The following is a 26,073-nucleotide window of genomic DNA, read 5'->3' as shown; positions in this document are numbered from 1 at the left end:
GGGGTATTTTTAACATGTGTTGGATAAAGTGGGAAATTAATATATTTTGATGTAGGAAAACCTTTTTCCTCACCGTCTTCACCTGATGCAGCTGCAAACAAATCCATCACGTCATTAACAACAAATGAAATGTGAAGGAGAACATTCTTAGTTTTGGTGCGATGTGAAGAAAAGTTCACTACCAGAGCCGATTTACAACAATCTTTACAGGTGACGGGAGTCAAATAACGTGTTAGGATGACATTATTACTGTGTGCTCTGTATTTCTGGATGTTCAACCTTCCTCTGTGAATGTATTGCTACATGTTTACATTCATTCTGACAGTCTGGCTTGTGACTGTTGATATATTTTCTACTCAAGTTGAGTTATTTTCTGTTTGTGTGTGTTAGCTTTGTATCACTTAATGTAAATCTATAAACATACATTGACATTTTTGTGTCTCCTACGCTTTTTTTTTCTCTCTTGGCTGAATCTAAAAGGCTTCGTTCTGTCTCTGGCTTTAGCTGTGAAACGTGAAAAATAAAGTTTACCACAGCATCTTCACATTTTGTTGTTGTTGTTTCATTATCAGCTGATTTATTCCTATTCTTATTCATTCTGTTAATGCTAAGCTAACGTACAGGACAGTAAAATGTGAACATCAACCAAGAAAGACGACGGTTTTGTTGGCATTCAGCTACCACATATCTCCCGGCTATAGCTACGTGGCTTTACTGGTTAGGATTTCACGTAAGAAGTGACAAGAGCTAAACTCCTAACGTTGGCTAGCGTCTGCTCCGTTAGCGTCGATAACCCATCTACGTTTTCTCTGCAGCTAAATGGTGGGCCAAGAAACGAAATAAAGAATGAGGCGGGTACAAAGCTTATTTCATAACTTCTTTTTCTTATATATTTATATAGCAGTTGTTTTATGGTCAATGGTTGAGATCTAACAGGTCATAATTACACTGGAATGAGACATTGCTTGTTGGGCAACTGTAAAAAGGCATTAGTAGGGACACTTGGCTCTCACAGGTGCCAAACCATTCCTTAAAAATATCTCCAAAGAAATACACTCTAAGGCATTGGCAGATAACACACGGACGATATAAAGCTTGAAGACAGAGCGAAACAAGAACACATACTGCAAGTGCAAGCATCATGACAGGAGTCCGTCGTTTCAAGCGTCTCGCGTCCTATCCAAGTCTTTTGTTTGAGTCGAGATGAAGAGGGAACCTCCCTCGTCATCGTTTGTGCGTCACAGAACTGTATATAAATAATAACTACAGAGCACAGCATACACACGGGGACAAACTTAGTGCTATCTCTGCATTCAGACCTCCATCGACCACGAGGGCAAGACTGACTTTCTGTTTTGCCCCGTGTTAGATGGAGGACATTTGCTTCAAGAGTGTCAAACCTGCAGTCCAACCCGTCTCCTTCTACGAGACAGCTGTAGTGTCAGCTTCAGTGAATCCTTGTCGAATGAAATCCTTCTTTTTTGGCATGAAATGGTAGAATCTAGAGCAAGTTTCTTCTTGATACTGGCAGCTTAAATCCCAAAACTATCTGAATCTTCTTATAAACAAAATTTAACTCCTTTCGACGGCATCGCACTTCAACAGTCTCGACGAGCTGCAGTGGCGGTTTTCTCGCATGTCTTGTGAACTCATCGTGAGGCTACACCAGGCAGCCAATCATCTGGCACTTTGACATTTTCAAAGAAGATCTGATCGTGAAGCACTCGGCCGTTGAAGCACCATCCAGGAGTCGAGAGGAACCCGAGAGTAAATGGAAGCAACGACGTCTGTGTCCAGTAAAATCCCAATTTATTGAACTGATTCAATCCAAAAATGTAACTTAAACTGGTATATTCACGGATAAATTAATGTTTTTTTGTGGTACTTGTGTACACGAGCCACCACGAAACTTCATAGATGCAACCGGGCCACCGTTTGATTGAAACGTGACCAAATCAAACCCCATTCTTCGTGGTGCTCGTCCGACCTCGACAGGAAGCTTGACGGGAACATACAACGACCGTCTCCAACTACTGACATACACGACACTTTAAATACGACTGAAAACAAACCAGAAGGTGAAATCGGTCAAAATGTGCGAAAACAAGTATATCGGAGTGAAATATGTTTTATACAAAACCCAAAGTTCTATGTAGCAGTTTTCTTTGCTTTTGATTTCATGTGTCTTGATCTCATATCAAGGTGCAGTCAGCACCAGCGTGTGCAAAGTCACTGTTTTTCTTCAGCAAGTTTGTACCGAAGTCCGGGAAAACGGAGCGATGGCGAGGACAAAACTAAATAAATACTAAATAAATAATATCTGTCTATGTATATATGACTCTATACAGTAGTAATATTTATTTATTAATTTATGAAGTTCATTTATTTATGTGTCGATTTAGTTTTGTCCTAAAAGTTCCTCCGTGAATCCAACATGGATTCAAACAGTGACAGACTGGGCTACTTGTGTAATGTGATTGGTTAATTGTCACCTGCCTCCTCTCTATAGTAATTTATAATCCACTGTGTGTTACTCCTCTTCTTCCTCTTCCTCCTCTTCTTCTTCTTCCTCTTCTTCTTCCTCCTCCTCTTCTTCTTCCTCCTCCTCCTCTTCTTCTTCAAGGTAGTCCACTCCCTCCTCCTCCTCCTCCTCCTCCTCCTCCTCCACCGCCTCTCCGTCCTCATCATGACCATCTGATTTCTGATCCTCTTCCACCGACTCCTCCTCCACTTCCTCCAGCAGCTCCTCCTCCTCATCCCTCTCCTCCTCGTACGAGGAGATGGGTGAGTATTGCGGGAGGTCAAACACGTGCGGGCTGCTGGGAGCGTCAGAGCTGCTGGGCGGAGGCGAGGCGGCAGGCGCCGCGACAGGAATAGTGATGGGTACCGGGATGGAAAAAGCAGGAAGTGACTCGGAAGCACACGTGCCAGCGCCGGCGCTGATGTCCTGGACCCTCCTGGTGGACTTGTTCACACTGGTGGTAGTGTTAGAGGCAACAGAGGGGATGACGGCCATCCCCAAACCTGAGGTCAGTGATCTGGATTGGGGCGTGTATTCCCGGATCTCCCCTGGTTCCAGCGGATCAGGCCCACAAGGGTCGTGTTCACTGCAGCACAGCTTGCCGTCCAGCTTGGAGATGAAGAGCAGGCCGTCGCGGTGCTGGTTGCAGTAGGAGCTGGGGCACATCTCGCAGAAGGACGCCGCATCCTTACCACATATATCACACTGGTGCCACGGACATTCCCAGCGACCTACGATGGATATACAAACAGGAATGTCAGAGAAAAAAACAAAAGCTAGTGTGACAGACCTTCTGGAGGAATAAACACCCAGAGTCACATCAGATTCTGCTCTGATCTGAAACTGTTTACCAACAAAAAACTTTTCGTCAGGTGTTTCCTGACATAAGAAAAGGTTACTGTGTCGATGCAAAGCCACCGACCTGCTGGCCTCTTGGTGAGGTTGAGACAGTCGGCGTGGTAAACTTTGGGACAGCCAGGCCTCTTACAGGAAACCATCTGTCCGCCGTCTCCGCAGCTGAAACACTCGTCCTCTCGTTCTTTGGTCACCACGACCTTCTTCTTCCTCTTGCCGTGGCCCCTCCTCTTCAACTTACGACCTTTGTCCTCAGATGGAGGGTTGTTCTGGTTTGGAGAGGAGGAAAGTGATTTAGTGAAGACCTGTTCTGATCTAACTCGTACCTCAGATGTTTAACGATACATGTGTCACTCCCCTCACCTTTGGCCGGACACCGAGGAAGCCGCTGCAGTTTGATGCTCCACATTTACAGACCGTTTTCCCGTTCCCCAAACACTCCAGGTTGTAGTTGAAGGTGAGCTCTGTGCCTGAACACACACATGCAAACACACAACTGAAAGGAGGCAGCAACACTGGAACACACACACACACACACTTTTCTTTGAAGTAATTCAGTCTCGTTTTTTGCGAAGCAGCGTACCTGCAGCGACGTCAACCAGAGCGAACAGTCCCACCCGGGTGTCTCCGCTCACCGTCCACTTCTGCGTCTCACAGTTCGGCTGACAGCAGTGGTTCATGAAGCGAGCCTCGTTCCCCTTCGGCCCGGCATCGATGATTCGATCCTAACACACAAACTCGCTCCGATAAGAAATGCTGGTGGTTCAACCTGTGGACACTTGAGTTTGATGCGCGTTTGATAATTTCATGCCCAGTGTGGCATGAAAGGGGCTGAGGGGAGTTTTATTCAAATGAGCCAGGAGATGGAAATTGTTGGAGGTATTTTGGTGGATGGCTCAAAATCAAGTCTGGTTCTCGAGAAAAGTCACTCAGCTGGCTAATTGGTGATTCTTTTCTCAAGTACTTTGTGGGCATTTTTGTGCTTTTATTTCCAAGCAGTAGAGAGACGACAGGAAACGAGGGATGTAACAAAACTCCAGAGACTCTTACTGGCGGCCTTGAAATTCATGGTCGGTACCTTAACCGTTAAGCCAGAGGCAGTGGTCTCAGACTTTTTCTGGCATTTCCTCCTTTGGATCCCATCGTATCATATCGTATCATATCATAAATCTCACATATCATAGAATATTCTATCGCATCATATTGTATTATATCATATCATATGTCTATCGTACTGTATCGTGCTATATCGTATCCTATCATATCATATCGTATTATATCATATCGTATCATATGGTATTATATTGTATCATATCGTCTGAGTGCGCGCATGTAACATACGGAAACCCAAAAACATAATGACTCAAGCCACGACAGAGGTTTCCACAGGTCCTGATCAGGACCAAAACTCCATTATTACCCACTAAAGCATATTCAGATTATGTTACATATTTTTTTATTGCTCTAAAGAAACTCAAGTCTGATCGTTTTGGAAGTTATTTTTGCTGTCCAGATAATTAATTACTTGATTGAATGGGTAAAACATGATCATCGACTTCTGTGAATCTTGTTTTGAAAGTACATTTATTTCCAAAGAATGAATAATGCATGTATTTTTTCGTATCCTCAATGCCATGATATTGTAATACCAATATGAGTTTTTAGTATCAGTACAAACTGCAGTATGGACCTGGGACACAGTTGCTCTTGGAAACACACACACACACACACACACACACACACACACAAACACGCTCTGAGCTGTACCTTGTCCAGAGTCAGCATGTAGAAGTTACAGATGTCGTTCTCCTGGGCGTGTCTGATCCTCGACCTGCACTCCTCTTCATCGATCACCTCCCCAACGTACTCGCTCACAAACTGACCCTGAGAAGAAAAACATTAATTATTCAGCCTGATCGCTGAACACCAAACCACACAGCAGTCAGTAACACTGTCGAAGCAGCGTCGCTACCTTCTTGATGTCGTGGACACAGCGGAGCCCCCAGCCTCGAGACAGCGTCCTGAAGATCTCCACCTGGCTGTACTGACGCTTGGTGAACGCCTGGTTGAGGCACCGCTCACCCGCCGGGCAAACCTGCAGGTTCACAGGATCACAGTCGAGTTGTAGGTGACAACAGCAAATCTATTATCAATCTACAAAAACATTTTGTGAGTGTGATGGAGGTATTTCTGTACCTGCGGGTGACATTCGTACAGCAGCATGCGGTTGATGCACTCCGAGTCCATCCCACACGGGCTCTCGTCTGTCGCCTTACAGTTACAGCGCGGGATCTCTGATAGGTCGGCCGTGAAGATCTGAACCTTTCCTATTGGTCGATTCACCTGGATGAGTCAGAAAGGTGGAATGAAACATGAACTCTCCTCCACAATGTTTAGTGTTGATTTGGCTGATTGTTTGATGATGAAGATAGAGCGGAGTGTCGTCAGTGTGGCGGTGGTAGGAGGATGGAGCCTTGTGGGACAGCTCAAGGCAGTGCCACTGACACCAAACTAAATTCAATTCGAAAGATACAATTTCGTAACTAAAGCAATCAAACAAAGCCACGACTCTTCTCCCTCACCTTTATGTGTTTGTATGGAGGAGGCTTCCTGTCGTTCTTCCTGTCCTCTTGAAGCTGCCGAAGCTCCTTCTCTGCCTGCAGTTCACGAAATCGAACAGCCGCCTCCTCCAAAGCTGAAGACGGAGATCAACAGTGGCAAAACTCAGCAATGGCAAGTCATCAAAGCAGTTAGAAACTGAAGACACGGCCAACAAAGAAACTCCAATTGACAGCTGTCACTTTGAGGATCTGTTGAAGAAAGAGCTGTCACATTTTCCTCAGCTGCTTTGCACAAAGCTTCGGTGTCATGATTGTCAACTTAGGACTTTCAACTTCGCCTGCCAGTGTTTTTGTTTCAAACAACTCGAGTTTTATCAAATATCATTTCTTAAAACAGTTCAAACCTTACATTGAGATCTTTGAATGAATCGTCCGATGTCTGATGTCGTATTTTACGACAGAATCACCAGCAAAAAATGAAACGAATCAAAGTAAAAACCCACAAACAAAATCCTGATTTTGAATACAGTGATTCAGTGAGTCTTTTTTAAATGAAATAAACCCGTTAATGACTGTTACTAAACTCAAGTGGTGATTTCTTCAACATCTCCCTTTGTAGCAGGACGTTCTTTAAGCTGCAGTGAGGTTGTTTTCTCTGAAAGGCCAATAAATATGGACTGAAGCAGCATATTGCAAAAAACACATGGAAATTGTTACATCTATCTTTTCTTTCAGTAGATGTTGACTTTTGGATTTTCTAGCCCTCTAGAGTTATTGGAAATGTTTAGATTACATGAGTCAGAGACAATCCTACAGAGCCGCCACTAGAATATAATTCTACAAATACTGTAATACAAGTAATATTGATACAGCATAAGATTTATCTGCAACTGTGCAGAAATAGGGTGTTTGAACAGAATGAATAGACATTTTGCTGGATACCTTTCTTGTAGGTGGCATCAACACCTTTCCCCATCTTTTCTTTGCTGTTGGCGTCCACGTCCATGTAAGGGAAGACTCTGGCCTGGTAGGTCCACAGGTAGTCGTTGGAGCCAAAGAAGTGAACGGGGAACTCCCCGACATCGTGCCTCATCCGCTGGATGTTCTCTGGGATCGTTTTGGGATGGCTGACCTCTGCGGGCCACCACCTTTACAGAGGAGAGGGACACAACAGCAAAGGTAAACTGTACAACGAAGTGTCTGGGGAGGGATCAGGTATCTTGTGTCTGTGTTGGAGGTTTGGAAAAGTTTGTAAAGTTATTGGAAGAGACTAATTATCTGTTTAGTCCATACAAAACATCTATAGCATATGTCATATCATTCATGATATGACGGCCACTGACCTGTAGCGCCCAACCTTCACCCACAGGATGTCCTTGAAGCGAGGCTTCTTCCCAGCCTTGCAGTCGTTGCAGTACCAGCTGCCTTTTGGCATTTCGATGTTAAGACACTCGCGGTGGAACGCAGCAGGACAGGACTCGCAGCACAGCAGGCTGCCCCCTGGAGCACAGGAGGAGGAACAGCATGTTAGTGACTGCATGTGGAGGATGGCCGGCTCGTGGTCCCTAAAGTCGTACCTTCAGTGCAGACGAAGCACCAGCTGACGTTGACGTGTTCGTGGTTCTTGACGCCGCGGCGTGGAGTGAAGTGGTTGGGACAGATGATGCTGTTGTTGGAGAGAACAACACATCCTGCTGCCATGCACAGGTCCGTAGCGTGATAGGCAACCGGGCAGCGCACACATCGTACCAGACGACCTGCAGTCAGCGCAAAACAACAGCTGCACAGTTAGAACGAGGGTGGTGCACAGAAGTAATCACAGTAAATGATCCGAGTATCCTCTGGTTTTACCTTTAGAGATGTTGGAGCCGTTGGGGTTGGCGATGAAGCAGGTGAGACAGACGTGGATGGAGCAGCGGAAGCCTCGGTTCACAGGCGCCGTCGGGGCGAAGTTGGCGATACACTCGCCGTGGTAAAACTTCCCACATACAGGAATCATACAGCGCCGCACGTCCTCACTGCGCTTTTTACATACGAAGCAGGTGTGGATGCCTGAGAGACAAGGTACAAATCATCACCTGTTGTACCTGTAATTCTGTTTAGATCGAGAGTAATAAATTCAATAATAATAAATAAGATGAAGTTCAACAGCATCATAAATATAACATGTTTTTGGTTGTAAAAAGTAAAAAGTGTTGAAATGAAAAAAGAAAATATTAAACAGACTTTGGACCTTTGGGCCACAATTGGCATCGATCAACTTTATGTATTTATTTATTAAATTAAATTAAATTATTTTCACTCTGCAGATTAACAGACGTACCTGATTTGCACTCAGGACAGACAAACTTCCCTTTAGGCGCCTCGGCCAGAGAGATGCAGGGCAGGTGAAAAGCTCCACAGCACTGACCCTCACAGAGCAGCAGCTCCCCCGTCTTCTCACACACCTGGAACAAACAAACACAACCTGCTTTAAAAAACATGATATGATGATGACACGATTAATAATAATAACAACACAAGCAAAGTAAGAATTACGACAAACCCAATGAAAACAAAATAAACGACCAATTCAGGAGAAAGCCATTCTGGAAAATGTGTTTTAATACTTCTAATATTACATAAACAAATAACAGTCTGGCTGTTTCCAACGTTCCCATGAGGAGTTAAATCATTAACAAACCCACAGTGTCACCAGCAGTCCAGCATCCTAAAGATAAACTTCCTGCTAGATCACTGCTAAAGTTATCTTGAAAGCTCAGAAAGCTTCTGAAAGTAAAAAACCTTTCTCTGACTGTAAACTGGACCTTCCAGTGGAGCTCACCTGACATATGTTCTCCTTCATGGAGGCAGGGCCTCCTCGGTCCCCGATGATCTTCCTCGAAGGTAAAAGTAGGTCATCACACAGCGACAAGTCGTCTTTCATGGAGGAGAAGCTTTGATCCAGGCTGGACTGGTCGCCCTGAAGAGACGAAGGAAGAAGTCATGATGAAATAAGTAAACAGACCTGTGCCTGTGCTTATCAAGCGTCCCCAGTGTAACCTAAAACACTCCCTCAGAGAAGACTGAGAGTAATGAAGGAGCCTTCTGTAGTTTTCTGACAACTGCTGCTTCAGATATTATACAAACAAAATCAATTTCTCTGTTTGAGTAACTTTTTGGAAAGGAAAGCATGTTCAGATTTATTTGCTTCCAGCTTCTTAAATGTGAATATTTTCTGTAGCTTTTACTCCTCTGAGACAGTAAATTGAATATTTTTGCAGTGTGGACAAAACAAGTCATTTGCAGATGTCATCTTGGGCTTTGGGAAACACTGATCAAACACTAATTTCATCATTTCGGACAATTTATTGACCAAACAACTAATTATTCAATCAAGAATAGAATCGACAATAAAAATAATGGTAAATAACAGCCGTGCTGGAGAGATACTTGTGGCTTTAACCATAAATAGATTCAGCTGTGTGACCATCCACGGTGTGTCTTCAATATAGCTCCACAATTGGTGATTTCATACAAGCTTGTTTATTTGCAGTTTTCCATAATGACCTCCAGGGCTGCAGGACCCCTCTTAGTTTGATTATTGATGAAAAAGCTATTGGTTGTAAAGGAATCATCGCTGTTTCAAATCAGCATCGTCCCTGACACTGTTTGTGTCATAAAAATTATCTTTTAATAAGCTCATTAGTCATCAACATGTCTTTTCTTGTACACTATCTTTGTTTGAACGCCATCTTCTGGTGACTCCTGACAGGTTTGGACACAAATATTGGCTGATGGAGGACTAATTTCCAAAGTTATGGCCAGTTAGAGACTGATTTCCTCTTCGGATAGGGCTGATAAATATGGGTCTATACAGAATGAACAGAAAAAGCAAAGATGGCTGACCTCTGAATCTGCTGCGTCCTTTTTGACCTCTTCAGATTTATTGTTCTCGGCTTCAGGAGCTTCTTTGTCTGCTGATGGTGTCTCCACTTGCTCGGGTTCGGGTGGGGCGGGCGTAGGACTGGAGGCTGCAGGAGAGCTGGGAGGAGGATCTGTCTGGACGGGGGGCGCTGGGGCAGCGGTGGAAATCTCTGTTGTTGTCGGTGTGGAGCTGGATGCTGTGAGCTGCTTACTCTTTGATTTTAAAGGCGGTGCAGCAGAATCTGTGAATAAGAAAGACGTTGGAATAAAACCCCAGGCAAAAAAGTGAAGTCTCAGCACTGCATGAAAGTCTAAATTATTTAATTCTCTTCGATTCTGGGTCATTTTAACTCATATTTTTTCACAATCATTTTTCTGACTGCAAATCCAACTGAATTTTTCTTTAATTTTCTAAAATCAGGACGCAGGACTTTAGTTTTACATGTCACAAAGAAATAAAAGTGCAGCACACGATCACAATGAATTACTCAACAGTATAATAAACGCTGCTGTAAGATGATTCACCAACCTGATTGAGGAGCAGGATTTGAATTGTTCTTCAGTGTTTTGACCTGTGGCAAGAGAAACATAATCAAAAACTGTTCATGTCAAACTGATGTCAGTGGTGGCGACTTGTCTGTACAACAAGCCATCCTGTCCTGCAGCTTGCATGTTATTGAACGTTGTTGCAGACTTGAAGTACATTATGTTTTGTTTTGCTCGTTAGTTAAATGCAAACCTCTCTTCCCTAAAGGATGATTCAATCACAGAACACCATGTCGTACCTTCTTCTTGGGACCAGTTGAAGCCTCTGCCTCCAGACAATACTCCAAGATCTTCTGAGTGGGTTTCCGCTTCCTCTTCCTCCCCAGCACAGGAGCGTTTCCTGTGAATCAAACATCACATAAAATAACGCAAAATGTTAAATAAGTTTTATGCCGCTTGCTTGAATCAACACAAAAGGAAAAGATGAGTGTGAAAGCTCATTTTTGATTGGGCAGTAGGCTGGTAATCAATCATTTTGTTTATCTTCATTCGATTTGCCTGTTATTGAATTCATTTTAGTAAATTTCTTGATGGAAAAGTTTTTTTTTTTTAACTCTTCCCAGGAGAGTACAGACTGTTATGTTCACATAAAGATGTATTGTTCTGGTGTCCACATACTTTTGGACATTTACTCTACTGACGCTTATCAAGAAGACTAACATTTTTTATCTGTGAATGCTGTTAAGCTGCAAAGAAAGATACGCAAACACGTCCTTACCGGTGTCTTTGACGAGGCCTTCTGACAGCGAAGGATCGGCTTCGGGGGGAGGCGTTAGCGTGTCGATGGAAAGCACAGGTGCATCTTGGGGGGATGTGTTTTCAGTGCTGGGAATTTGTAGTTCAGAGGGCGTCGTTGCAGCGATTTCCTCAGGAGGCGGCGTCTGTATTTCAGGAAGCAAGTTCAAGGACGGGTGCTCATGCGTGTCCTTGTCCGATCCCGGGGGCTCAGACACGAGGGTAACGGGCTGAGTGACCTGAGAAAACAAATGACGTCAGTTCACTGCCAATCCCAAAATACAAGGTTTAAAAAAAAGTGACACTGAATGCTTAATGCCATAGTATCATGCAAAAAGTTGGAACAGATCTTACATTGTATCATTTTTACCTTTCCAATCAACTGGAGAGGCTTTTTGTTTTTCTTCCTCGTGGAGAAAATCTGATCGTACTCTTCAGTCCATTCAATCAGCCTCTTGCTTGGTTTTCTTATTCGCTTATGTGCTGAAAAACACGTGTAAGAAAATACTAGCTTTTTAAAATTTCTGTTGTTTATAGTTGTAGCACACAATTTCTAGCGTCTTTCCACACAGGTTTACTCACTAGTCTGAACTACACAGCCCTTTGTCAAATAACTTTTATCTGCGAGTACATTGCACTGATGACACGACTACAGAGGCGAACGAGTGATGCTCAAACTGTTTGATTTTCAGATTTATTACTGGCTGTGATGTAGTCTATGTTCATAACCAACATTCATAGTGATTAAACCAGTCAGCGCTTCGACCCTGCTTCCCTTTTATGCGCTAGGTTTTACCACATGACAATCTGCTGTTAATCTGTATACAACCACGGTGCTATTGTTGTTACAATAACCTCAGAAATATGAGTCAGAGCTGGGAATGACTTTATACCCGAGTTGACTGCATTCCAGTAGCCACTGTTAGCCACTGTTAGCAATACCAGTTGATACCAGTAAAATGCACATAGAAACACAGAAGCAACATGTCCACAGTTGAACAGTACTGTGTGTAAGACTAATTTAATAACACAAAAACAAGATTGAAGAGCTAAAAAACAGTATATTGTGCTTTAAAAGCTGCTGATCAGCTAGCAGCTGTCTTTGAGGTCGGAGCTGTTGAGATGCATCCGGCTATCCAAGCCGTAAATATGACTTCTTAGCTTGGATCAGGTCCACTAACAGAAATGGCTGGGCTTCTGAGGAGGTCAAGTGAATGGGCCCAGATCTGCTTTAGTTATGTCAACACATGTTTATGTCTCTCCCTTAGATAAACATCTTGGCTATAATCAGCATCACAGGTGGTGGCAGCTCCTGCACGGACTCATGGCTTGTAACATTAGCCGTAATGTTAGCCTCCTGGATACTGCTGTCTCTTCAGCCTCTATCAGTAAATTTCGCAGGGTTGTGTGACCAGCTGACCACAGCGCACTTTTGACATTTTAATGCCATTTTCAGGAGAGGTGGTTTTCATTATAACACAGGCTACATTTTATTAAAGCAACAATAAATACATTATCTTTTTTGTATTCATTTTAAAGAGTAAAGGTTAGTATTTTGGTTCTAAATAAAATGTGCTTGTCATTGCTTATATTAGCAGATGCATTAGCATATATTAGCATTTCTTGGGCCTGCAAAGCAGCTGTGCCCAGGAAAGCTTTCCCTTCTCCCTGCCACTTCCCTTGCTTAGATTAGTCATCGGCCAAAATACAGCTGGTTAAAGTATTCCAGAGTGTGACTTGGTTTTTGTTCAACTTTGCGAGCCAAGAGTCATGTTGGGTGAAATATGCTTAATATTTAATCTAGTAAGAATGAGGTAATGGTAATGCTGAACAGCAAAACTCTTAGCAGATGGAAGCAACATTTCTCATTTGTGTAAAGAAAAACCTGTTACCAAGAGTAGAAGAAGCATGCCAAAGCCCTCAATTTCGTTATTTGCACTGAGGGCTCAAAAGTGTCTCCAGCAAACCAATGCCCTCTGCTCTTTCCAGTCATCACACTGCTATCGTTCCAGATTTATCTACAGCGTGGGTTTTCAAAATCTGACACCAAGTCGAATTCTTCATCAGCAGTTTCTGTTTGCCATGTATCCATGGATGTACACGTCTATTACCAAATTATGTTGCTTCGGATAAGGATAACTTGTTATAAGGAGCATCTTTTTTCTTTTCTAAGCGGATTCATTGACATTTATTAATCCAATGGACATCACAGATGATAGTATCCTCGGAAGTCGCAAGTAACTTAAAAATATATGTATTACGTCTGTGTTTAAAAGGTCCAGTGTGAAGGATTAAGGGGGATTCAGGAGGATCCACTGGCAGAAATGGAATATAATATTCATATCTATGTTTTTATCAGTGTACATTCACCTGAAATCACGAAACATTGTGTTTTAGTTAAATACCTTAAATGAGACCTTTATTTCTAGAGGAGGAAGCGGGTCCTCTTCCACTGAGTCCGCCATGTTGTACCGCCATGTTTCTACAGCAGCCCAGAATGTACAAACCAAACAATGGCTCTAGAGAGGGCCTTTCGCATATTTAGCAGCCACCGTAGGGAGGGCGAGGCAAGGGGTATTTCGTTGGTTGGTTAATCCTACGTACTTGAATGATTGGTATGCTGTACGTGTACAAAATATGATCAACTTGAAAGTTTGGCATTTTCAGCTGGTCTTTGTGCATGTTTTATATATAATTTTGGGGGATCTGGACCAGACTGTGCATCACTATTTAGGGCAGACTCTAAACTAGACTGTTCTTACCTGTTGCAGCCTTGTCGCCTTCTCCAGCACTCCGCATCAAGCTTGTGTTAACCTCAGTGCAGTCTGCAACAAGGCCGTTCGGCTGTTCCTGGCGCAGCGTAGTGTTGAATCCCCTCTGCTCCAAAGGCACCATGTTCTGTAGATTCTCATTTACTCTGCTCCACCTCCGATCCTTCCTCTCGCCAATCACTCCTTCACTACCTCCTCCTGCCTGCCTCTCCCAGCCGCTGGTCTGTATCTCCAACAGGGACTGGACACTGGAATCCAATCCTGATGAAGAGTCTGTTGCTGGCAAGGATTCCAGTCCTGGAAAACCAGGTCCAGACCTAGCAGGACGACAAGGCACTTTGCGGTTGGCTTTCTTTTTGAACCCAGTGGAGCTGCCCCTTCTGTGGTAGGGCCTCTTGGTTATTCGACTTGTGCTGACTCCACTGTGTGCGATTGTGATTTTGTCTGGACTTGAATTTGAATTGTTTTTAATATGTTCAATTTGTTGATCTTGGCTAGCAGTTGTAGCTTCCCCAGGCATCACTAAGGGTTCCTCCTTAACATGTGCACTGGGTGGCCCAATTTCCAGTTCTAAGGGAGTCCCATCCCGCTCTCTAGTGTCATGCAAGTCCTTCAGCATCATGAGAAAAGTGCTGAACTTGTAGTTGGTGTCTGCTTTGAAAGAGACGGGTTTACCATCACCCTCATTTGTCAGGGACTGGAAGGATACCTCCTCCACGTTTTTAAAGGCATTCATAAAAGAAAATGGCGAGGAAGGTGATGATGAGGAGCATACGTCAGAGGAGTGATCTTCATTCTTTGCTTTTACCCGAGAAGTGAGGGGTATGAAGTCCATTGGTGGGGTTGAGGATATCGAGAGGTCTTCATCTTCGCTCTTGACTTCAGCCTCAAAGTCAGCGGAATCAGAAAATACCAAGGGAGAGGTGCTACAGCTAGAAGAAGTGTCCTGATCATACTTGCCATTGTCTTTACAGGGAGATTTAAGAGATTTTGTTTTAGTGCAACTTTCCCGTTTGGCCTCAGGATTCCAAGTGGAGTTACGTGCATTGTTGCACGCAAGGTTCTCAGCTTTTCTGTGCGGATTCACGAGTTCTTTCTGTTCAGCCTCCTTTCGCACTCTTTCACGCTTCTTCTGATCTGCCTCCTGCATGGCCTTCAAGGCTCTGGTCATCAACCGATTGCTGGCTGGGAGGTGGGCAGGCTGCTCGGGTAGTCGGATTTTACTCACTTTATCTGGAACTTGCTTTGATTTGTGGAGAACTTTCTTGGATTTCTCAGAAGACAGGCCTTCGGGTACATGCGCCTTCCTACATTCTGAATTCCCATGCCGGTGAGAAGGCGAAGGAGTCGTATTAAAAACTGTACTAGTGGTAATTTTTTGCTGTGAGCTACCAAACTGATCAGAAGAAATGCTTGCTACTTTGGAGTCAGGAGTCGTCTTACCTTCTGGCTGGTCTGATTGGTTAGAGGATGAGTTAGCCACCTTGCTTGGGTTCACATTTAAAACAGGTATCCTTTCTGATTCCAGGTTACCCAACTCACTGGAGGCAACGATGGTTTTCCCTTGTGATGATTCTGACGAGAGACGAAGAATACCAGCCCCACCACTTGCTTTTAACTTCTTGACGGAGAGCTTTATGGGTTCTGAACTGGCTTCTTTATCTATGGAGACACGTGTCTTGCTGTCCAAGCAATCCAATTGTTTAGAGGACATTTTAGAAGCATTAGTATCCTGGGTTTTTTCATTCTTTGTAGATCCAGGTTGGTCAGTGGTACTGGAGTTTAGGAACTTCTTTCCCTTTATGTCCTTGCGTATTAATTTGACAAAGGGCAGCCTACACTTAGGGACAACACTTGTTTGCTTTTCCGGCCTTGCTAATTGGTCAGTAGTGGATGCTAGATACTTACTTTCTTTTTTTTCTGCTTTGTCCGGAATCCTGTCAATTACATCAACCTTTTTATTAGCTCTCATGTCAGAATTTTCCTTTCGACTGACATTCTCTGAAAACCTGGATTGGTCATTGAAGTTGACTGTCATGCTGGGCTCTAAAGCCTTTTTAACATCTGAGCTACCTAACTGGTCAGACGCTGTGCCCTTCACAGTGTCAGTTGTGTCGCTGATTGTATGTCTACTTTTTGAATACCCACACCTGTCAGAGGGCACAGCCGCCTCAACAGAGACCAGGGACTTCTGCTTGTCTGACGATCCTGACTGGCCAGTGGGACAGCCAGTTGTACCAAAAGACCTATTAGCAACTGAGCTGTTTTTACACTTCAAATGTCCCGACTCTTCAGATGCCAGAACTGTTTCAGCAGGTACCAGAGTCTTATGTTTGTCTGACAACCCTGACTGGTCACTGGGCCCACCACTAGAGGATGAGGCACCAGGAACCAGTGTCTTCTTACTTACTACAGACGAGTTCTTCTTCTTACAGGACACCTTACTAAAGAGAGTGCGGTCTGGCATCGGACTGGTTGTTTTAGGTCGTCTGTCTTTGCCTGATTTACTGAACCAAAGACCAGTCTGAATCTCTGGCTGCTTCTTCACCTCTTTGACAACTGTGACGGATGGCTGAGTTGTTACTACCTTGGACTGACGTTCCAGCGCTTTAGGACACAAAATCTTCGGGACTGAGTCGAGGTCAGAATATGGGCACTCTCCATTGTCTCTATCAGACTGATCAGGGCTACTATGCAAAGTATTTTTAGAGTGTTTACTATTCACGTCCTTTGACGATTTACTTGGTTTCTTCTTGCCAGATGATTTCTTTAAAGTGCTTGGCTTTGCTGGAGTTGTTATTGGTGATAACACTTCAGGGGATGAAATGGATCCATTTGTCAAGTGTGGTGTTTCAGGACAGGTTGGTGAAGAAGGAGGAGGGAAGATTGGATCAGCCTTGTTTACTCTCTCCGGTGTGGAATTGCCGTGGAAGGCATCATCTATGGATGATGGAATGAAGGAAGCCATTTTGGATCTCTCTGGGAGAAGAGATTCAGCTTCTGCCACGCTGGATTTCCAAGAGATCTGAAAGCGCTTTGGAATCTGCAGAAAAAGACAAATTTATTAGTTTACCGACAAATTTGCTCAAAATCACCATCGTAACTTCAGTAATTGCTGAACAAGGATGTTTTAAAGAGAAAGAACTACATTTTGTTGTTGTTGTTGCGTGCAAACTTTCTTTTATTGTCCAACATGATGATCACCCAACAATGATGATTTCACTTTTTATTAAGGCATGCAAGTAGCAACTCAGAAAATTCTCAAAAAACTCTTAAAATATGGTAATTACAGTGTATTTGTGGTTCTGCTCCTTTTGCTTCCCCCTCCGGCGCAGCAGGGGGAGCTGTTCGAATTCAAACCCTCCATGAAAAGTGTGAGTGGATTTTTCTTCCACCCAGGTTTGCTCCACAGGCTCCCCAAAGGTCCTGACATGGTAGAGCCGACCGGGCCGCTCACTGGGCTCTAAGACAACAACAGACATCAGCCTCAATCTCATGTGATACAAATTAAAACCACATCATCCTGCACAGGAAGTACAGGAAACCATCAACTCAGCCAGAGTTTAATATGCCAGAAAACAGAACTTTCTGACTGCATCACTGCTAATCATCAGCTGATAAGAGGACTGTACAGTGCATTTGTTCTTACAGTGAATGTATATATGATTTAATAGTGGCAGAAAATCTGCAAAACTGAAACTTAAAGGGTAACTCCACCAATTTTACACATTAAAGTGTTTACAGGTCTAGAGGAGTACCACTGCATAGGTGAAAAAATAGTATAGAGCCTTTTGTGGCTCCAGAGGATGCTGCATGTGATCTGGTAAATTACTACTAGTGATGTCACTCAGTAGTTGAATTGTGATATCTCTGGTTCTGCTATATCAATTTTGATCATTTGTTTTTAAACAGTTCACAATGAGTCCACCACTGCCAGACCAGTGGACTGCTTTTCAAAACCTGGCACCTACATTACCCACAAGGCAATTTGAAAAAGGGGTTTATACTACTTTTTTCACATATGCAGTAGTACTCCCCAAGACCTGTAAACACATGATAGTTGCCCTTTAAATTCACAATACCAACACTTTTAACTCAACCTGCTGAGACACAAGGATAATCCTATTATCTCTAAAAAAAATAAAACTATTATCTCATTTGCTTACGTTTTGTAAACTTTTCTGTTATGATGGTTCTCTCCACTTGGTAAACTGACCTAAAGCAGTATACGTCATGTCAGTAATGGCATGTTTTACTAAATGAAACAGTTTACAACATAATAACTACACATTTTTACAGTTCTTTTCTCAACATGCTATCTTACGTCCCAATTCATTTTCTCAAACACTGTTTTAATCAGCTTCTTAATGTACTGTTAATCAAAATTTATGATACAACGCAGCTCTGCCATTATCATTTGGGGATGTCAATTAACTGATGACCAAAATAATCCTTTTGAGCACATCTCACTGCTGAAAGCAACAGGTAAGTCAGTTCCAGTCCCACCTTTCACTCTGTGATAGATTCCCTCTACGGGGTCAACGATCACCTCGCAGGGCCACCATGGTCTTCGGTTGAACTTTGCCCAAATAACTTCACCCTCTGAAAACTTCACAGGCGGCAAAGACTTTTTCTTGAGGCTGTTCTGTTGTTGACAACATAACAATGGAGAAAAAAGCTGCAATGAGACGTATGAAAATGAGTGGTAAGACGACGTCTGACTCCAATGTAACAAGCATTTCTTCTGATCAGCTCAGTGGATTTGTTTTACCCTGCTTGACCTGCCTAGGCTACGCTTAGTGTTTGCCTGAGCTATTATGGCAGGAAATGTGAACCTGTGATTAAAATTCAATCAGTATCTCCTCACCCCCATGCCCGTGGAAATTTTGGTGAAGTTTCGTAGTCCACAAAGCATTTCTGGAGCTTCACAGCAAAACAGCACTTCAGCTTTCTCCTAAACAAGTGAAGTAGTTAGGGACTACAAAAACATTAAATGGCTCCCGACAGCTTTTCCAGCATAATCCAAGTCTCTAGAAATCCCAAGTTCCCAAATTGATTCGACAAGTTGTTACCGAGTCCAGTTTTAAAGCTGAAATCTTCGCTGTAGCTGCTAAGCTAAAAGCGTTAGTGTGCAGCCCGTCTGAAGCCAGGGCACAACTTTTTCCGTGCATCAAGTGCGTTTATGATAATGTCTTTTCAAATCTATTTGAGATCTCAGCACTTACGGACACTTAGGACAAGCTTTATGGAGCCATTTAAGGTTTTTATTGTTGTTTTTTTACACAAGTCCCCATCTACTTCAGTTGTTTAGGAGAATGCTGCAACTCTGTTTTGCTGTGAAGCTCCAGAAATGTTTTATTGACTACAAAACTTCACTTGACTTTCCATCAGCATTGGGCTGAGTAGATAATGACTGAATTTCCTTTAATAGCTTTCTGCATTCAGTGCTGAACACTGTGATTGAAAGCAATTTAGATTGTCTTTTGAAATGAAAATTCACGCTCTGATACTTTGGCTTGCTTTTCATCACAAAGTTTTACTTGACTGAACAGAACAAAGACAAAATGTGAACCGTTGTTTGCTTAAAATCATCTGCTCTAGGTATTCCTAAATTGAATCTTTTATCACATTTGTGGGTGCGCAGTTTATTCACACATATAAAACTGCGTGAAAATGAAAAGGCCTGTCGCTTTTTATGCTCTGTCCATAATGACTCAAAGCCTTCAGTTTCTGACCGACAATGTTCTCTTGGGTCTTTTTATAAGCTCTAATTTTAGCTCGTCTTCTCTTGATCCAGAACAGGATTCCAGCCACAACACAAATCACTGCAAAAAAAAAAAATATCACAACTCGGCACCACTACCATATCCTTTGTGTAAATGGGAGTAACGGCTCACAGCAGGTTGAGTGGACTGGTGGGATACATGAGCAGGCCTGAGTTATGACTGGCATGTAGCAGGAACAGCCAGAGGGGTGACACTGGCTGTTAGCTATGATGTAACCCATGCTGGAGCATTTTACAGGAATAGTTCAACATTGGGATATGTTTATTTGTAAATGTTCGGTCTTATGTCTGTCTGTTGAATATGAAGCAACAGTTAATAGTCAATTAGCTCATCTTAGTATTAAAACAGGAAGCAGGAAACAAGGAGAATCATGCTAAATATTCAAGTACTACAGTCCCCATGATTTCTGGAGGGATGTAAACAGGTATAATTTTGCCATGGAGTCAGTTAGCTGTGGCTACAACATCAGCCCCTATTCATTATCCTATATCTGTTTAAAGTATGTCCAATTATCTATTAGCAGTTCCTGTTTGCATTGTACCCATGGACGTACAGACACCAATCACTGGATTACTGAGACACTGAGAAACCTTAAAATTGGGACGATTCTCAAGCCAGTTCTGGAGTTATAGGCGCATGTCTTTCTACTATTTCTAATAAGATTAATGGACATTTATTAGCAATGGACATTTGATAATATAATATCATCAGGAAGTGTAGATTACACTGAACCTACAATCATGTGTATCATGTCTGTGTACTCAGATTTGACAGTTATGGCTCGGAGTACTTGTTGATTTTTGACGCAAATTGTGGCAAATGTTTTTTCTGTACATGAAAAGGTATAATTTGTAGAATCTGGCCAGAAGTAGCTCCAAAAACATAGGGGCATCGTATCACCATAGTAACTGACAACTGCTGCTCTTTGCTAGACGTCCTTGGTTGTAGCTAGCTACCGTTAGCTAATTAGCTCATGGCTCAGTTAGCCACGGAGCCAGCGGACCAAGAGTTTGTCTAGACTGGTATCTCAGATCACGCGGGACGTCATCAATGGGAGGTGGGGCCCAGCTCAACTGGGGTCAGCAGCCTGAGAGTGAACGTGGTTGGACACCAGACTGGGGCTGAACACAGCCAGTCTGAAGACAGGGGATACAACACAGAGGTGATTGACCGTGGATCTGGACTATGACTTCGGGGACGAGGAGACACGGCAGGTAGGGACACGAGAGGCGTGCATTGGTAGAGGAGTATCGGGCATCAGCAGCCAGAATATCTTCACATCTTACTCTGTGAATTGGGGATTTATTTCAACCAAACCACTCGTTTATGTCGAGTTTGTGTGTGTTTCTGAGTTAACACGGCAATTAAACTCATCTTAGTTTGGTTAAACAGAGAAATTTGAATTTTTAAAGTTAAATTCTGGCCATATCTTACAAATTGCTCCTTTAAGGGTTTCCATGAGCAGCCAGTGCTACATCTGCAACTGCTGACCATGAAGACGAGCAGGCCGAATCCTGCAAATCCACAATAATTAACTTCCTGACAGTCTGAAACCCTCTGGAGTAGGTGAACCTTGTCCACTTTGAAAACAGAAGACAGTCAAGTTTTATCAACGACAGAGTTTACAGTCGTGGAGCTGTGTCTTGTGTGCGCCCATCCATTATTTACAATGACCGCCGTTCTGTAATGACAGGTGAGAGTGAGGTGTTGTATGAGTTGTATGAGGAGGTATTCCAGCACCACAACAAATACTTTCTAATCAGGTGAGTGTCGGTCCTCCTTTAAGGCCAATTTTTGAATTTTACTATTACGTCTCTCTAGACCAGAAAATAAAGCTGTTGCTATTGTTGAAAAACTGAAAAGCCTCTTGTGGCAAGTTAACTGAGGGTAATAAGGGTAAAACTTGCCATTGAATGCTTTAAGGAACTATCCCCGAGCAGGAACAGCTCGGTGTCGCTGTCCCACTCGTCGTCTGAGCCATCCCAGTATCTCCTGCGCTGACCCGAGGACTGGGACCGGGTGACCACCTTTGCTGACGACAGAGTGGCCTTTGAGTCCGAGTTTAAGTCTCCAGGAGTGGACTGAAGAACGTTCCTGGTCGCCTCGTCTTTGTCCTGCAAGCCTCCGGCAGGTGAGACGGTCTCCCGGTCTTCATCGTCGTCCTCAAACAAAGAGGATTCAAAGTGGAGGAAGCCGTTAGCGAAGGGGCTGTTGCTGTCGAGAGAGAAGGCCGGGCTAGGCGGTCCTGAGAAACAACTTTCCGTCTTTTTCTCTGAGACGACAGGATCGCTCCGATTGGTTGTCGGCGCGTCTCGACTTCTAGCTAGTTTTTGTCCGGCAGGAGATTTACCAAAACTCTCCTCCCTGCTTGTGTTCTTGGTGCCGGAGTAATCACTGCTAGTGCAATCAGCCCAGGAGTCCCTCTCCCTCTCCGTCTCCTTCCCCCTCTCCTTCTTATTCACCCCCCACTCCCAGCTCCTCTCTGGCTCCCTCAGAGGCAGCACCAGGTCGGGCTGGCTCACCATGGTGGTGAGATGTTGCAGCCTCCTGAGAGGACTGTAGGAGGACGAAGAGGAGGAAGAGGAGTGGTCCGTTTGTGCAAATCCGTAGACAGATGCATGCTTGTAGGTGGAGGCGGCAGACATGGTTAGGCCGATCCTGTGGTCATTGTGTCTGGAGGAGCAGGAGTGAGTGGAGAGGTCACGGCCGGGGGTCAAAGGGCAGCTGGACTGATGAGTCTCCCTGCCGGGGCCTGTGTAAGGCCCACTCATGCTGGCATGATTCCTCCCTGAAACATGAGCAGAAAATGATCAGTGTGGAGCCAAAATAATTTGAGATCAGAACATCAAAGTTTGGATTATTATAAAACACAAAAATGCACATTTTCCTACATTACGCCGTTATAATACGCCTGTGGGTCTGCAGAGGTCAGCCGTGATTTTATTATTTATTCTATCATCCTACCATATCAATGCTGTGAGGAATTACACGTTGTTGTTTTTGGTTTTTTGCATTGCATCGTCCCACAATCGGTCACAACAGTGCTGCAGCTTATCTAAAGTTGTCCCGGGCAGCTGGTAATGAGGTATTTTTTCAACGTGTCGAGGCGAAAGGCGAAGCTCAGGCATCAAATCCGTGCACACAACAACAATCCATCTTCGCATGATGTCAAATAAAACGTAAACAGACTCACGGATGTCGAGCGGATCGACCTAATGTGACATGTTTTTTTTGGGGGGGGGGGGAGAGAGAAAGAGACTCTGCGCAAACACCGCAGCCTCGCTGTAAAGCCTCTGGTGAAAGATTATCGCGATATGATGAAAATGACATCAAGTACGATAAGGTCAGCCGCCTGTAAACTCACACACATGCATGCAGCACACACGCACATTAAAGCCGGAGAGATGATTACAGCGCGTCACGTCAAAATCCACCGGATGGAAACACGCCGGCGCTGTGACCACCAACTGGAATTAAAATGGACCCGCTCGTGCGCGCGCGTGTGCATGGGGTGCGTGTGTATGTAGGTGTGTGCAACTGCATGTGTGTGTGTGTGTGTGTCGCTTCTTTTTTTCTTTTCTTACAGTGGCTCCGTGATTTGCACGAAAAACGCATGAACCGCAACACAACACGAGACGGCGACGCAAAAAACAAGTTCACCTCCACACACTGACACGCACACGGACGCACACACACACACACTTCCAACAGGCTTCCCTTCCCCGACGGATGCCAGGCTATGTGCATCAAACAGCAAAAATCACGCACAAAACGCACAATGACACGGGATCTGTCGCGAGAATCTTACCATTCCGGTGTCGGCCACCGCGAACGTGACCCTCAACCCGCTCATTTTGGCGTTTAAATGTGCCAATTTCCAATTTTTTGAAAGCGGATGAGGAGAGTCCCAGCGGCAATACTACTAGGCCTGGATCCTGTGAAACGTACTCACTCACTCACTCCCCCCCTCCTCCCTCTCCTCCTCCCTCCTCCTCCCTCCTCTCTACATGCGCTAAAGCCTGGTCCAGCGGCCCCTGGAACAGATATTCAGGCGTGTTGTGCTCCTCCAGCGACACTCCCCCTTTTTGCTTTGTGATAACTGCAACTTTATAATTCGTCGTCTTTGGATTTCTGCTCTGTTTCCTGCCTGCAGACTCTCTTGCCTGCCCCCTTTGAAAGTCTCTCTCTCTCTCTCTCTCCCTTTGCCTGCTTGCTGTGCGCACTGCCAGTCGTCACCACCACTGCCTCCCTCCCCAGCCCGGTCCACAGCGTGGAGCACAGAAGGGGCCGTAAATCTCCTTCCTCAAGAAAAAAAAATTAAATAATGTATCTTTAGGTGACAGCCTCAAAAAAAAAAAACAGAAAAAGGAAAAGGAGAAAACGACCTACACGACACCTCCAGAGAATCGCCCCGCCCCTCTCCTTAATTACAAGCATCAATTATTAACCTAAACCTGGGCTGCCATCACCAGTGACATGTCACATGCCAAACTTGTGCCAACATCTCCTCCACCAAACACCCTCCCACCCCGACACGCACTTGCGCCTGGAGATGATGAGACGAGAATAAACAAAACAAATGAAGTCATTCAGAAAAATGTCCACCACGCCTGAGAAGAAATGGTGCAGCAGCAGCAGCAGCAGCAGCAGTAGAAGAAGGCTACCCGGAAAAAACACAGATGGGTTTCCTTTTTCCCTGAGACGAGTTGCTGCTCTGTAGTCTCTGGCTGCACACCCGGTCCCTTCAAAATGGAGTCCTCCAGCCTTAGAGGAGGAAAAAAAAAAAAAAAAAAAAAAAAAACAGGCCACAAAGTGTTAATACATACTCGATATAAAGTTCACCCAGCCACGGAGAAACTGAGCCTCAAAGCGCACCTCTGCTGGGCTCTGGATGTGCTTCTGGAGGCTGCTCTGAGTCTTGAATCAGCCATGCCACGACAGGAACATTTCTCTTGACATGCTATGCCTCCCAAAGTCACTGTCTTATGAGCGTTTTTCTGCCACGACAGGGGGGAGACCGAGGCACAGTTGTGTGCGTTGTGTGTGCGTTGTTGTGTGTGCCCCCCCAAAAAACGCGTCTTGACAGCAGAAAACATTTTAATGGCACTCAAAGCGTCGTTTGGTTACTGTTTGGGGGGGGGGGAACAAAGACGGTCAGCTTTTGTCTGTTTTTCCAGAAACGAAGGGGTGAGAGGGAAAAACAACTGCAGCTCTCGGCCGCGAGCTGAAGGCTGAGGCGAGATTTCAGCCTTTTTGTTGGTGGGGTTTTGATTTTTTATGGGTGCAGATTTGGTGTGTGGGGACATGGAGGGCGGATATGGGGACATGGGGGGGTTGTTTCAGGTGTAAAAATACCCCCTCTGCTCAACACACACTCCTCTCTTGTCACCGGGAGGCGATGTGGAATCGGTCGCTGATGATCGACACGGTCGCCACCCTCCTCCTCCTCCTCCTCCTCCTTCCTCCTTTCCTCTTCCTCTGTGAAGATTTAACAACGAATAAGTAGAAATAAGAAAGCAGCAAGCATGAAGCACGATTTGTGTCACTGGTGCTCCCACAGAAACGGACGAGCCTCTGCAGGATTGTTTTAATGTGAGTGTGTTGGGTTTTTAATGCGCTCGGTGAGTCCACTTCCCCTCCGGTGTTTCCTTTTTTCCCCCCCTCCACCATCTCAGCTGAGACGGAAACACGGAGGGTTTGAGGTGAATTTTTCTGCCTTTCAGACAAGCGTTTGGTGAGAAAACGAGAGAGAGAGACACTTGTGGAGACAGACAGGAAGGAGAGAGAGAGCGAGAGACGGGCAGACAGGACAGGGCCTGCTGCGGGTCTGTGTGCTGCGCAGAACAGCGCCGCGGACAGGCAGCACTGCGCATGTCCCGGTGTCATTACCAGCTATTAATGTGGTCTCAAGTCTCATTTGAGCCGGTTAGTCAGCAGCAGTTTCCACTTATCGGACTTTCCATTGCCGCGTCAAAGCAGGTTTTGGTTTTGACGAAGCACCGCGGCTGTTTTTAAAACGAGTTTCAGCTCTGATAACACGTCGGTAAGTCCCCGGAGAGATGTGACAGATGTGACACCGCAGCAAAACACAAGTAGTAGGCCCGAGGGGGACGTCAGTGCCATTTTCAGACTCTAAGTCCAGAGAAAGTGTTAAAAAAACAGCCTATAATACAAACAAGGCACAACAAAAACATAAAATATATACTACTAGGTTATTAATAGTGATATTGGCCTCCTAACCAACAACTTCCGGTTATGAAACAGCTGCGTCACGTCCGGTTTTAATGTAACGTCCTTCGTGCTATAGCCTAGCTTACATACTCTCAACTTTTTCACGTTATTTCAAGGTATGTACATCTAATTCATCGATAATACACGTTTGATTCTTTCAT

At 44.4% G+C, this 26,073-nt stretch overlaps 1 protein-coding gene across 5 annotated transcripts; it reads right to left on the bottom strand.

The window, feature by feature from the left end:
* Window positions 1-42: 42 nt before the first annotated feature.
* Window positions 43-24,612, bottom strand: nsd1b (nuclear receptor binding SET domain protein 1b). Of its 5 annotated transcripts, none has more exons than XM_084374024.1 (24): window positions 24,508-24,612; window positions 21,589-22,469; window positions 18,402-18,540; window positions 17,186-17,358; window positions 13,887-16,938; window positions 11,495-11,607; window positions 11,108-11,363; window positions 10,629-10,729; window positions 10,373-10,415; window positions 9,826-10,085; window positions 8,762-8,899; window positions 8,261-8,384; window positions 7,789-7,989; window positions 7,515-7,694; window positions 7,281-7,437; window positions 6,880-7,085; window positions 5,959-6,071; window positions 5,573-5,719; window positions 5,349-5,471; window positions 5,144-5,260; window positions 3,960-4,101; window positions 3,740-3,846; window positions 3,444-3,645; window positions 43-3,252 (listed from the first exon to the last, which is right to left on the bottom strand). In XM_084374024.1, exons 2-24 carry the CDS (start codon window positions 22,450-22,452, stop codon window positions 2,531-2,533), a joined length of 7,680 nt encoding a protein of 2,559 aa, XP_084230150.1. In that variant the 5' UTR covers window positions 22,453-22,469; window positions 24,508-24,612; the 3' UTR covers window positions 43-2,530. The 5 variants fall into 5 exon arrangements, with proteins under 5 accessions (XP_084230150.1, XP_084230148.1, XP_084230147.1 ...); XM_084374022.1 differs by lacking the exon at window positions 24,508-24,612 and adding an exon at window positions 23,490-23,606; XM_084374021.1 differs by lacking the exon at window positions 24,508-24,612 and adding an exon at window positions 23,266-23,313.
* Window positions 24,613-26,073: the final 1,461 nt, after the last annotated feature.

The sequence above is a fragment of the Pagrus pagrus genome, assembly GCF_965226575.1.
Source record: "Pagrus pagrus genome assembly, chromosome: 14".
Taxonomy (NCBI): domain Eukaryota; kingdom Metazoa; phylum Chordata; class Actinopteri; order Spariformes; family Sparidae; genus Pagrus; species Pagrus pagrus.
This window is presented reverse-complemented; position numbering and strand designations above follow the sequence as displayed.

Excerpts from the sequence above, each read along its gene's own strand:
- nsd1b (XM_084374021.1), bottom strand. The coding sequence starts at position 23,296 with ATGCGTTTTTCGTGCAAATCACGGAGCCACT. Across the intron at positions 16,939-17,185 it reads AGCAGAACCACAAATACACT|ATTCCAAAGCGCTTTCAGAT; the intron begins GTAATTACCATA and ends CTTTTTCTGCAG. Across the intron at positions 7,990-8,260 it reads CTGTCCTGAGTGCAAATCAG|GCATCCACACCTGCTTCGTA; the intron begins GTACGTCTGTTA and ends CTTGTCTCTCAG.